The sequence below is a fragment of the Borostomias antarcticus genome, assembly GCF_949987555.1.
Source record: "Borostomias antarcticus genome assembly, chromosome: 17".
Classification (NCBI taxonomy): Eukaryota; Metazoa; Chordata; class Actinopteri; order Stomiiformes; family Stomiidae; genus Borostomias; species Borostomias antarcticus.
The window spans coordinates 3,090,711-3,103,210 of NC_140250.1; the positions used below are offsets into that span (position 1 = coordinate 3,090,711).

A 12,500-nucleotide genomic window follows, 5' to 3' on the forward strand; every position below is an offset into this window, starting at 1 on the left:
ACTACCAAACACAACACACAAACCCGCTCGCCCTCGCTAACAAACGCTTTCACCTCCAGGCTCCTAACATAGCAGGCTTTGTTACCCCACATCTCATGTCATTGTCATTAGTTGTTATGTAACAGTCAACAGTCTTATGAAGCCTTTATAACAACCTTTATGAAGCAGTTATAACAGTATTTATGAAGCTTTTATGACAGCCTTTATGAAGCAGTTATAACAGCATTTATGAAGCTTTTATGACAGCCTTTATGAAGCTTTTATAACAGCCTTTATGAAGCTTTTATAACAGCCTTTATGAAGCAGTTATAACAGCATTTATGAAGCTTTTATAACAGCCTTTATGGAGCCTTTGTAGCAGCCTTTATGAAGCATGTGTAACAGCCTTTATGAAGCATGTGTAACAGCCTTTATGAAGCATGTGTAACAGCCTTTATGAAGCATGTGTAACAGCCTTTATGAAGCATGTGTAGCAGCCTTTATGAAGCATGTGTAACAGCCGTCATAACAGCCTTCGTAAAGCCTTCATAACAGCCTGTAGGGCAGCGTCTCACCTTGTTGGTGTCGGCCACGCTGCCCTGGCGCGCGTCGAAGATGGTGAGCTTGTGGGACTGGGCGTTGGCGTCCATGATGATCTGCAGGTAGCGCTCGTCGTCCTTGCAGCGCCGGTCGTTGGGGCCGACCAGGGGCTGGCTGCTCCGCACGATGGTGGCCTGGCTCTCCGGGTGGATCCACGACAACACCTGAGGGGGCGCGGTCAGTGAAACGTGCGTGAGGGTCGACCTGTTAGACTCTGAGAGGGTTTGGGAGGTCGGTTCGTTGGCAGGGCTTGAGACGGGACCGCTAGCTCTGACTCGCTAACGCTTTCTATGAATGCTTTTTGTGAGTATGTTGCGGTCGAGCGGTTGGTCACGGTTGGCTGATTAAGCAGCTTGGTTAAGGCCAAACACACACATACGCACATTATCAATGCCATTTTCAGTTTATGTCGCATGTTATTCTGTTATTGACTGTTTAGTTTCTTTGATTAGGGGTGTGACCTTCCCTTGTTGTCTAAGGTCGTGAGTTCAAGCCCGGGTGATGCAGAATAAACTTGCTAATGCCTACCCAGGCATTGTACAGTGTGGATCTCAGACACATTATTTTGAAGATATTTTTAATTTAAGCATAAATAATTACGGTCAGAGGCCCTCATGTATTTGTCATTTCTCCCCCAAACCTCCTCCTTCCTCTCCCCCTGCAAAACCGGTTTCGCCCGGTCCCGACCCAGAACATCTGTAATTCTATCTTCTTTTTTTAATCTTCTTTTGTTTTCTCTCCAATCTGTGAAGCACTTTGTAACGCTGTGTTTAATAAAAAAAAAGTGCCGTATAAATAAAGTTTCACTTATACAAACACCGAAGGGTATGGTTTGATTTGCGGGTCTCTGGCGTGGAGAAATCCTCCTAAATCCACCCCGACCGTAAACACCTTCCAGAACATTCCAGCCTACAAGACGACAGCGTGACCGTGCGCGTGTACTCTGGGCTGGCGGTACGAGGGCGGAGAACGACGTTCCTCTCCTGGGAGTGTCTTATCTGGTGTTGCGGTCGGAACGGGGAACCGGAGAGCCGACGTGCTTCGGCAGAACCGCGTCAGCAGGGTCAAGAGTCCGGTTCCCTCGGCTGTGTACACACGGCTTATCAAACCCTCCATCAGAAGAACATCGCTGGTCCCTCCATCTTTGAGCCTTTTAGCATCTGAATTTACAGCACGTACACACACACACACACACACACACACACACACACACACACACACACACTGACCGGTATGCGATGCTTGGCCCTGAAGGCCGCCACCCTCCTAATGTCATCCTCCGTCACGCTGGTGGGGATGACCAGCAGGGAGGGGTAGGTGTCACACAGCTCGTAGCTGCTGTTCAGCTTGCTGATGGTCCAGCTCTCGTTAGGCAGGCCCTGGGGGGGGGTGAACAGATAGATGAAGAAAACGGCTCAATAGCTGAAAAAACTTTGGGTTATTGCATCCTGAGCGTTTGTTTTTGTTGGTTATGTCGCGTGACGCGGCGTTGTTTACGTGTGTTTTATTTTCGTCCGCGTTTCCATGGTTACCTGTCGCTTGTACTCGACCATGGCGTCGTACACCTTCCAGCCGTCCAAGGGGAACTCCTCCTTGTACAGGAAGGCAAACAGGGGCTGCAACAGGATAGGCCAGGGTCAGTGACTGACAGGCTCGTCGACCAATCAAACTGCGGCGATCCTCATAAGCCGCCGATTAAATGCGAAAGTGTCCGTCAGGGTGCTGGGGATCTGGCTTCCCCGCCCCGAGCATGGGATGATTGACACGTCCCTCAACCTATCAGGAGTGGTGGTCAGGTCTCACCAGGTCGTTGGAGAGGGGGAAGGCGTGTCTGTTCAGCACCTCCACGATCTCTGGTTTACTAGGCTCCTCCTTCTTGTAGGCGAACCTGAGGCTCCTCATGTCCTGAGGGTGAGAGGAGGAGGAGAGGGGGAGGGAGAGGGGAGGGAGAGGGGGAGGGAGAGGGGAGGGAGATAGAGAGGGAAGGAGAGGGGGAGTGAGTTGGAGAGGAGGGGGGAGAGAGGGAAAGAGAGAGTTTGGGTAAGTAAGTAGCCTTGAGAACCAATGGTTCTCGAGCCTAGTGGCCGATGGCAGTATGCAGCTTAGTGTACAAGTACACCGCCTGGACATGACGCTAGTACACTAGTATGTCCCAGGGTCTTACCCCCAATCCAACCCTTGATGCTGAGTGCCAAGCAGGGAGGCACTGGGGACCATTTTTTATAGTCTTTGGTATGAAATATATATGTAACTTAAATATATGACTTGGGGGATCGAACCCCCAACCTCCCAATCTCAGGGCAGACACTCTAACCACAAGGCCACTGAGCTGGTGATTGAGAGTTTGGGTGAGTATAGTCTATGCCCTTGGATTGCGCCCCATGTTTTCTCCATGCTGCTGGTTTGTGTGCTTGTGTTTGTTTGTTTGTGTGTGTGTATGTGTGTGTGTGTGTGTGTGTGTTTGTTTGTGTGTATGTGTATTTGTGTGTGTGTTTGTCTTTGTGTGTGTTTATATGTGTGTGTGTGTTTGTCTTTGTGTGTGTGTGTGTGTGTGTGTGTGTGTGTGTGTGTGTGTGTGTGTGTGTGTGTGAGTGTTTATATGTGTGTGTGTGTGTGTGTGTGTGTGTCCTACCTTGCAGACGATCTCCATGCTGTGTGTTTGTTTGTGTGTGTGTGTGTGTGTGTGTGTGTGTGTGAGAGAGTGTTTATATGTGTGTGTGTGTGTGTGTGTCCTACCTTGCAGACGATCTCCATGCCGTGTGTGTTTTCTCCGTGGCTCTGCACGCTGATGGTCTCCAGGCGGCTGATGGCTCCCAGGTTCACGTCCAGGATGAAGGGGACGTCCTGGGAAACACACCCGGAATATAACGGGAATTACACTGGGAATTACACAGGAAGGACGGGAATTACATGAAAATGGCTCGGGAATTATTTTGGGAATTACATTAATTAATTAATTAATTTGTGGAATAAGGATGGAAATTAGGATGGAAATCTTAACTCCTCCTTCTTTGCATCATGCCCAGATGAAGATGATGTGTCTAATAAAATTCATTTTATTGGTTTATTGGTCTAATAAAAATCTTTTTTTTGGTCACAAGATATATGTACAGTAACAACAAAGGCAATATGTGTCTAATAAAATCAGTTTTATTGGTCATCGGATTGATGACCTGTCTTCCTCACCCTCTCCAGACTAACGAAGAAGAGCTTGAGGTCAGTGATGGTCAGAGTCCCGGTCACCAGGCCGGTGAACGGACAGATGTACCTCACGTCTTTGGCTGGGGAGGTCAAGAAGAGAGAGAGAGAGAGAGAGAGAGAGGGGAAGGTCACGGGAGAGAGAGAGGGGGGTAGAGGAGGGAGATCGAGGGAAAGAGGGAGAGACAGAGTGGTCAGTTCTTTCGCAGCTGCGGACGTGAGACCGCGAGTTCCAGAGAGACAGCGGCGGGAGAGATGAGAGACGTCTCAGCGAGCGCTTCAAACGAGGAATGTGAGACTAATACATGTCAACAACTCCGGGGGGGAGGAGGGAGAGAGAGAGAGAGAGAGAGAGAGAGAGAAAGCTCACCCACGGCCTGGACGGTCTCTCCCGGCACCAGGGGAACCTCGTCCATCTGGACCGGCTTGCCGCCGCCACCGTCTCTCAGAGCCTGGAACACACGGAACCCGTTAGAACGCAACGGCGCCGCCAGAGCGCGGGGAACGGCGTTCAAGAACCGGCCTCTCACTTTCACCGCCACGGTCCCAGTGACCCAGCAGGACGGGGAGGGGGGTGGGGGTGGGCAGGGGTGAGATAAACAGAGGAATGGAGGGAGAGAGGGAGAGAGAGAGAGGGGGGGGGAGGGGGAGACAGATGCAGGCAGCTCTCGGTGAAAGGTGCGCCAGAGTGAACACGCGATATTCCGGCGCCTGTCTGTTCACGTCATGCTTTCGATCAGTGATTTTATAGGGAACCCAATCAATGAATGAATCCATTTACTGAATGAAAAGGCCAGTTATTAAAGGGATGGAACTTTGTACAGGAACAGAAAAACCTATACATTGGGTGTAGTGGTCAAGTGATCTTTTAAATCAATTTTTCCCTGTAAATACGTACAGTTATGTAAAAAACAACAGAAGAAAGGGACGAGTAGGCCATTTCCAGTGTCTGTTGTGTCGGCAAATTATCTGCATAATCGGTGCAATGAACACCTCGCTACAATGCACAATATAATGCAATGTCAGGGGCTTTCACAGAGAATTAATATTAGTTAATATAAGTAAAATGGGAATAATAATTAGATTTGTTTTGCCTCTGGTAAGGGACAAGTAGGCTATTTCCATCCTTTAAGGAGAACAAAATAGCCTGTTCTGACCCAGAACGCCAAAACGTGTTCTACAGTAGAAAGAGAACGGGACATTTTAAGATGGGACATTGGAAATAAAGGAAATAATGGTGATATAGTTTAGTGAGCGCCAACATTACTGTGCGCGTCATTCGTTTGCGCGTGAACAGCTCGGTCGCGTGAATAGCTTGTCGCGTCTCGGAATGGCGCATCTTTGGGCGGGAACGGACGCGGGCAGGAGAGGGCGTCCGGTTTTAGGAGGGGAGGGGGAGAGAGAGAAAGAGAGATAGGGACGAAGAGGAGGAGAGGTAGAGAGACTTGCCAAAGCGTGGGGAGGAAGCTCGGAGTCACTGTCGCCTTGGTAACTCTGCCCCCCATCGTCCTGGGCCCCCCAGGGAAGACAAGCGTGTCAGCGGAGAGAGAGAGAGAGAGAGAGAGAGGGAGAGAGAGAGAGAGGGAAAGAGAATGCAGCAGAGGCGAAAGAGAAGGTTAGCTTTGTAGCCTAAAAGGTCATGGCGCCCCAGAAACAGGAAGCGGGAGGTGTGTGTGGGCGGAGCACTGCGGAGGGAGGACGTTAGCGTAGCAAGCAGGAAGTAGCGATCTCATTGATCTACAGTGGATTCCTCTCAACAGCTACTGAGACCAGGATGAATATACAGCTGTGTCACCTTGAGAGAGAGAGAAAGAGAGAGAGAGAGAGAGAGAGAGAGAGAGAGAAAGGGGAGGAAAAGGTAGAAAGAGAGAGAAGAAGAGAGAAAGAAAGAAAGAAATAAAGAAAGAGAGAGTCTGTGGTTCCATATAAGCAGCGAAGCTGAGGGCCCTGTTGATTTCACTGCTGCTTGACATGTGGCTGGACCACACACACACACACACACACACACGCACACACACACGCACACACACACACACACACACACACACTAGGGCTGCACAATTAATCGTGAATTAATCGAAATCGCGATTATGACCTCCGCAATTAACTAATCGCAAAAGGCCACAAATAATGTGATGAATAATTTGGCTTTGAATTGAGTGCGCTAGACTACACGGACGAATCACAGGCGCTTATGCTGTCTGACCAATCACATGCGTTCCCGCTGAGTGCGCTGTGCGCAGCAATTTCACTGAGAAGACAGATAGCAGTAGGTCAAGACAAGTGTCACAAGAGTACCCGCAGCTGTGAGTAGTGAAAAAATTAGCGAAAACGAGGTCAGTGAGTTAGTAGCAAGAGAGGGATCAACGTCCGTGATTTGGGAGAATTTTGGTTATTATATATTAATATTATATATTAAATATGAATCGCAATTATTAATCGCAATTAACATTTTGAAGCAAATAATCGCAATTATTATCTTTTGTCATAATCGTGAAGCCCTAACACACAAACACACACACACACACACACACACAGTTTTAGCATGAGTGTGTGAGCCCTGGAGAGTTGGAGAGCAGACCTAAGAGTCTTACCCTCAGATTGGGCCTCTTGGACACCTGTGGGTCAAGAACAACCACACACACACACACACACACACACCAGGTTATTACAAACACACACCGGGTTAACACACACACGCAAACAAACACCCGCACACATACTCGCACACACATAAACACACACTCTAGCAGCACACACACAATGGCAGACATATACTAGAAAACACACAAAAACACACAAACACACACACACACACACACACACACAGAAGAAGGAACGTAAGATCATTAAGTGTGTAAGCGAGCCTGTGGTGATTGGCTGGTTTGACTGCAGCTGTAGACCAGCAGGTGCAGGGACTGAGGGCCCTCCTGTTCTCTTTACTACTAGACTAGTACTCAACAACAACAACAACAACAACAACCACACAGCCGTGATGCTGAAGCAGATACTGGAACAACCATGGCCTGGTGGATAAGCCTGCACAGACAAAGTGAGCACACACACACGTGCACGCACGCACACACCTGTGTGCGAGGCACAGATACTCGCTCACACACACACACACACACACACACCTGCACATGCACGCGCGCGCGCGCACACACGCACACACACACACACAAATCACTTCTGCTGTTAATCTTACCCTCCGATCTTCCTTAAACCCAACCTGCCAGTCAGAAACACAAGCTCATGAAGCGTGTGTGTGTGTGTGTGTGTGTGTGTGTGTGTGTGTTACCCTATCACTTAGACGCAGTGCCTGTGAGTCGTACCCGTCACTATGCAGTGAGAATAAGTTGGTCCAATGTTGTAATAAACATGTTATAACAACCATTATAAGAGTGTTGACCGTCTGTGTGTGTGTGTGTGTGTGTGTGTGTGTTGAACCCACCTTACTGTCTCTGGAGATGGGGTCTGGGAGCACGGAGCAGCCGGAGATCTGGCTGGAGATGGTGGCGGCTATCAGCTGTTTACACCACTCTACATGAGAGTCTGCAGGACTGGGGGGTCAGGACGAAGCAGACAGGCAGACAGGCAGGCAGGGAGACAGACAGACAGGCAGGGAGACAGACAGACAGGCAGGGAGACAGACAGGCAGGGAGACAGACAGACAGGCAGGAAGACAGACAGGCAGGGAGACAGGCAGGCAGATAGACAGACAGGCAGGCAGAGAAGAATGGAAAGAAATACATTATTACATTAAATATTATGAACAACCGTAGCCTAAAGAGAGTTAGCCCAGTGTGTCTATAGCTTTTGCCCAGTAGCCCAAATATGCCATATAGGCTATAGGCCTACTGTATATTCCATATAGGCTAGGCCTACTGTATATTCGAGCTCCTGGTGGTGGTTTGTGCGTGGTGATTCAGAGCGCTGGTTTAAGCCACTTCACGGGCGTTGCTTACTTGGCCCGTAACCCCGGTGTGGTCCCTACGCCCATCTGCTACTCTCATTGTCGAAATACCGGAATTCTCTGAAGAGATGGAGATTAACGGCTCGCCTGCGGCCCCTGCCTGGCTGGATGGCACCAACAGACCAACACAGTGATGTCTGGCATATGATTAACGCGTCTCTCTCCATAAATACGTATTTTTAGAAAAAAATAAAAAATAAAAAACATGTTTTCGAGATGAAAATGAAACTGACACAACACATGGTTTGCAGACTAGCGGAGAGGAGACGCCGCTGGCCCCGCGACACGCACGACACCGCCCAGAGAAAATTACGTGGCCTGTCACAACATCGTGGGCAAATATTGTAGCCCGCAGACAGTTATGATGGCGATAACGGGGACGATCGACGCAGTAGCAGCGCTATATTCACCTGTCCGACGTTTCCGCGCTGGCCTGCCGCGATCCAGAGTTGCTCAGCGTCCGCGGCTTCCTGCCGGGCACACTCGCCTGCGCGGGACAGTCGGCGCCGCCAAACCCCGGTTGTTTCTCCATGTTCCCGAAATCTCCCGTTTCCTTCCCGTGCGCCGCGGCCGATGCAAGCCTATCAATTCAGCTCCCCTTCCGATCTGCCGACAGATTTGGGTCGACGAGCCCACAGCAGCGCAGCGTTCAGGATGTCATGATGGCGACCAGCGCTCCTCCTCCCGACTACTACGCCCACAGAACACGGATGTGTGTTTGCGTCGCGGTCTCTGATTGAGTCACTGACACTGAGCGCTCGCGTTTGTTTACTAGACGGAGAAGCAGAGCCGCTGCTGGGCTCGAGACTACACCCTCCTCCCGGGGGAACCGGAGATTACCCGACATGCATCTCGTCGAAGGCGCTCGTGTTCAGTATATCCTCAGCATCATATAGGTCAGATTGTTTATCTATGCCTGGTGTTTATGCATTTGAAAACATAAATACATGTCATTTATTTAATATGCATTTATGGCATTAATTCTTGACATGATTTGATGCTAATCAATAAGATGAAGTGGTTTGCTCAAGGGCACAGTGGAAGCTTACTGGAGTGTAGGGCCTATTGCCTTTCCCCCACTTGATCCCATGGCCAGATACTCTGACATATTGGATTTTACCATTGATCTGACCTGGTGACCGTTGATCTGACCTGGTGACCGTTGATCTGAACTACATTATTTAGATGTTTAAACCAAAGAACTGTACAGCAGGCAAAGAAACAGACCAAACTGACCTGTTAAGTGAGAAATCTTTAAATTAATTTAATCAGTATTATTTACATAACAAGAGCCTGCAAACATACAGTAGGAGAATACACGAATGACTATATTATCATTTATGTCACAAAGAAAAAAATCCCTTTAAAACTAAGATTACCTAAATTAAGGTAGAGGATAGCAATAAATGAAAAAACAAAACAAAAAAAACTAAATCACCAGAGTAGAAAACAGTTCTCAAGACTGTTCATTCAATCCCATCTATCTGAATCACAGAAGAGAGACAAAAGAACTGATCGATTCCTTACTGAATCATGAATCATCTATGAGTGATTCACTGTTCTCTGTTCTGTTAGAAAGCAAAACAGCAAAAATGCCCATATAAGAAACAAAAAGAAAATCAAAAAAGAAAAAAAAATATATGTAGCAGAAATCCACAAATTACCAACAATTCAACCAACGGAAACATTTTTTTCTCATAACTTTCCTTTTTATAAAACTTGTCAAATTTTACACTAAATAAAATAATTATATTTTACAACAATAGAACTTTCGACAGTAAAATAGGCTTTGCTTGAGGTAATAACATCATTGCTTGTACAAAGTAAAAAATAAACAAAATAGATTTTGTTATCTTTTTTCCCTAAAAACACAACCAACCAAGCAACTAACCCACCCACACAAAGTGTTTTGCGTTGTTGATGTTGTTGTTTATTTTTCCTCGCTTTAACTGTCGTTTTTTAAATGTTTTACTTCATCTCCTCATTGAGGCCAAAGTTGTCCAAAGTGTAGCTTTCTAGGGCGGCATTTATTAAAGGAGAGGATTAGAGCTAAATACATTTCCTCTGCAGAGTTGTCCCACAATCGTGTCCCAGAATGCATTTCACTCCTAGTATTGAGCAGACCCGGGTTAAGAAATATCATTTGAAATCCTTTCAAATACTTGTTCCGAGTGTGTCTGTAGCACTAGATGGGTGGTGTTTAGCAGGTTTGGGGACCCATTGGTTCCGTTGTACCAGACAAGAACAATCCAGCACAGATAAGTAATTGAAATTGATTTAAATAAAATATTTCCCTCCAGGTCTGGGACTGGGGCGTGCATGTCTGATCTTGGATCTGGGCTCAGCTGGGATTCAACAACTGCCTCAGAGAAGGAGTGCTGATCCAGGACCAGCTGTTGCCTTTTGAATGAAATGAATGCGGGTAGACTGGGAGCCGGACCTGAATCAGCGCTACTGCTCTGGGACGCTTGATTAATACACCGGGGCGACTTCTACCACTCTCTCTGCATGGAAGAGATGAACGAGCACCGCCCAGATCTGCTACATAACAGTCTTAATAGGTAACAGTACAGGACTAAATCCAACACACCGCACAGCAACCATGGCATCATATCAATAGCTACCACGGCATCATGTCAATCAATCACACGTCAACCAATAAGAGGCTTCCCTCCGCCACAGATGCCGCCCACAAGCAAACACTGAGCTTATTAGTTTCGCGCCACAAGGACAGGCCCCGGGCAGTCCGAGCCAAACCACTAGACTGACGGATCAGTCCGCAAACGGTATAGTTCCACCAATCCGGCTTCCCCCCCGCGATCACGAAACAAGCCCACCCGAAGATCAACCGAGAGAAAACACGACGTTTTGGGATACAAAATGGCCACCCGAGAGGGAGGGTCTCAGGTGGTCGAAGGCACAGAACTGGACTACTGACCCGACCGGCAGTCCTCACACCCTGGTTCTGCCCGCTTAAAGCCTTCTAGAAGGTTCCTGGGCTACCTTACAGTATGACTACCTCGCCAGGCCACATATACGGATGCAGAGCCACACTCTTGAATCGGAGCGCGGAGCCGAGCGTGAAATTCAGTGACCAGTGTGGTTCGTAGCCAACAGCCAGGCAGTCATTCCCGCCACAATATCCTTCCGAAATCTCATCTGTAAATCCGGAGACGCGACAGGGAAGAGTTCCACAGCGCCTCGACTGAGGATGCTAGAGATGCATTGTGGGGGAAGCGCTCGCCCGGGAAACCCTCGACCGAGGTGGAGTTTGATGGAGGAAGACGACAGGTTTGACCCGTTTGAAGGACGTTGGCAATATGAGAGAGTGAGGTCAGGTCCGAAAACAGACCCTCGACCTTAAACCTTGATACTCAGATACTGACTGGATAAGTATGAGGACGATTAGAGGTGTTGGTGGAAGCATCACCTTGCCCTCATAGAAGCCCTCAGCAAAAAATCTACACCCGCTACAGGGGCTGCGAGGGTATAACTGTCTAGGGTGTAGGGAGTTAGGTTCTAGGGAATAAGGTGCTACCGCCTAGGAGGCAAGGGTGTTGCTATCAAAGGGTATAGGCGTCTAAGGTGCGAGGGCATAGGAGGTAAGGGCGTAGGATGCGAGGGCTCAGGCATCTAGGATGTAGGGCCGTCGTTTTGCGGACAGGGTCGTGGACAATGGGCAGAACCAGGAACCGAGAGACTAGCTAGTCTCTGTTGACTAACTGACTGAGGTGAACGGTGTGTGTGTGTGTGTGTGTGTGTGGGGTTAAAACTCACAGCTCCTCCCGTAGAGTACACAACATTATAAACGGCCCCTGCTCCCTGGCAAGACCAGCTCCAGTACAGAAACAGGGCGACGTAAAATCCCGGTTCTCGGAGGAGAGAATCATTCGGGCGCCGTTTTGTAAAGTCTCCCGCGCCTTCCGTGGCGTCCAGACGTGTCGTATTGGGGCGACGCAGTGCCAGCTAGCTGCCCCGGGGTAAAACGTCCGCCTTTTAACCGCCAGACGGCGAGGACGCTCCGAAAAGAAAGATGTGAGTTTTAAGCTCTCCCCGCGCGCACAAACACACACACACACACACACGCAGGCGTTCCTGTAGCATAGCGTCAACGCGGTTTCTAGCGACGCGCTGAGTGTATTCGGGTCATTAAGGCGTTTCTGTCTGAGGGTGTGTGTGTCTGTGTATAAAAGGTGTGTGTGACAAGGCTGTCCCGTGACATATTGCATAACTGTGATATTACTAGACGTTAACATTATTACTAGCCGTTTTATAATCAATCCTTGTTATCACTAGCTCTATGTACAAAACAATTCCTTATGTGATAGTGCGCGTGTGTGTGAGAGTGTCAGTCAGTGTGTGAGTGTGTGAGAGAGAAAGAGAGACAGCTAGAGAGAGAGAGTCAGTGTATGTGTGTGTGTGTGTGTGTGTGTGAGAGAGAGTCAGTAAGTGTGTGAGTGTGTGTGAGAGAGACAGGGAGAGAGAGAGAGAGAGAGAGAGAGAGAGAGAGACAGGCAGAGAGAGAGACTGTGTGTGTGTGAGTGTGTGTGCCCGCGTGATCAGAAAGGCGTGTGCATGATGTGCTGCGTGGGGGAGGCCGTGGGGGAGGGGGCGGAGCTGTTGGCCAGGTGGGCGGAGTCAGAGAGCTGCAGCTCCTCCAGCTTCCTCAGGTACTCGTCGCGCAGGGCCAGCAGCTCCTTGTAGCGCTGCTCCACCGGGCTCTGCTGCTACACCGCCACACGCCAGC

General features: G+C 48.9%; 2 protein-coding genes across 3 annotated transcripts in view; both read right to left on the reverse strand.

The window, feature by feature from the left end:
* Positions 1-8,476, reverse strand: part of mtmr1a (myotubularin related protein 1a) — a 14,023-nt gene extending 5,547 nt beyond the window's left edge. Inside the window, exons 1-10 of one of the 2 annotated variants that reach the window (XM_084452197.1) lie at positions 8,164-8,476; positions 7,232-7,340; positions 6,372-6,395; positions 4,148-4,229; positions 3,766-3,860; positions 3,316-3,423; positions 2,383-2,484; positions 2,112-2,195; positions 1,809-1,958; positions 555-743 (exon numbers count right to left, since the gene is read on the reverse strand). In XM_084452197.1, coding sequence (XP_084308323.1) covers positions 555-743; positions 1,809-1,958; positions 2,112-2,195; positions 2,383-2,484; positions 3,316-3,423; positions 3,766-3,860; positions 4,148-4,229; positions 6,372-6,395; positions 7,232-7,340; positions 8,164-8,285 — 1,065 coding nt within the window. In that variant the 5' untranslated portion in view covers positions 8,286-8,476. The remainder of the gene's footprint in view (positions 1-554; positions 744-1,808; positions 1,959-2,111; positions 2,196-2,382; positions 2,485-3,315; positions 3,424-3,765; positions 3,861-4,147; positions 4,230-6,371; positions 6,396-7,231; positions 7,341-8,163) is intronic. The other variant, XM_084452198.1, reaches the window with a different exon arrangement.
* Positions 8,477-9,006: 530 nt separating this feature from the next.
* mtm1 (myotubularin 1) overlaps positions 9,007-12,500 on the reverse strand; it is a gene marked incomplete at its 5' end in the record, with an annotated part of 12,195 nt that continues 8,701 nt past the window's right edge. The window contains one exon of the mRNA XM_084451611.1: positions 9,007-12,480. Coding sequence (XP_084307737.1) covers positions 12,313-12,480 — 168 coding nt within the window. The 3' untranslated portion in view covers positions 9,007-12,312. The remainder of the gene's footprint in view (positions 12,481-12,500) is intronic.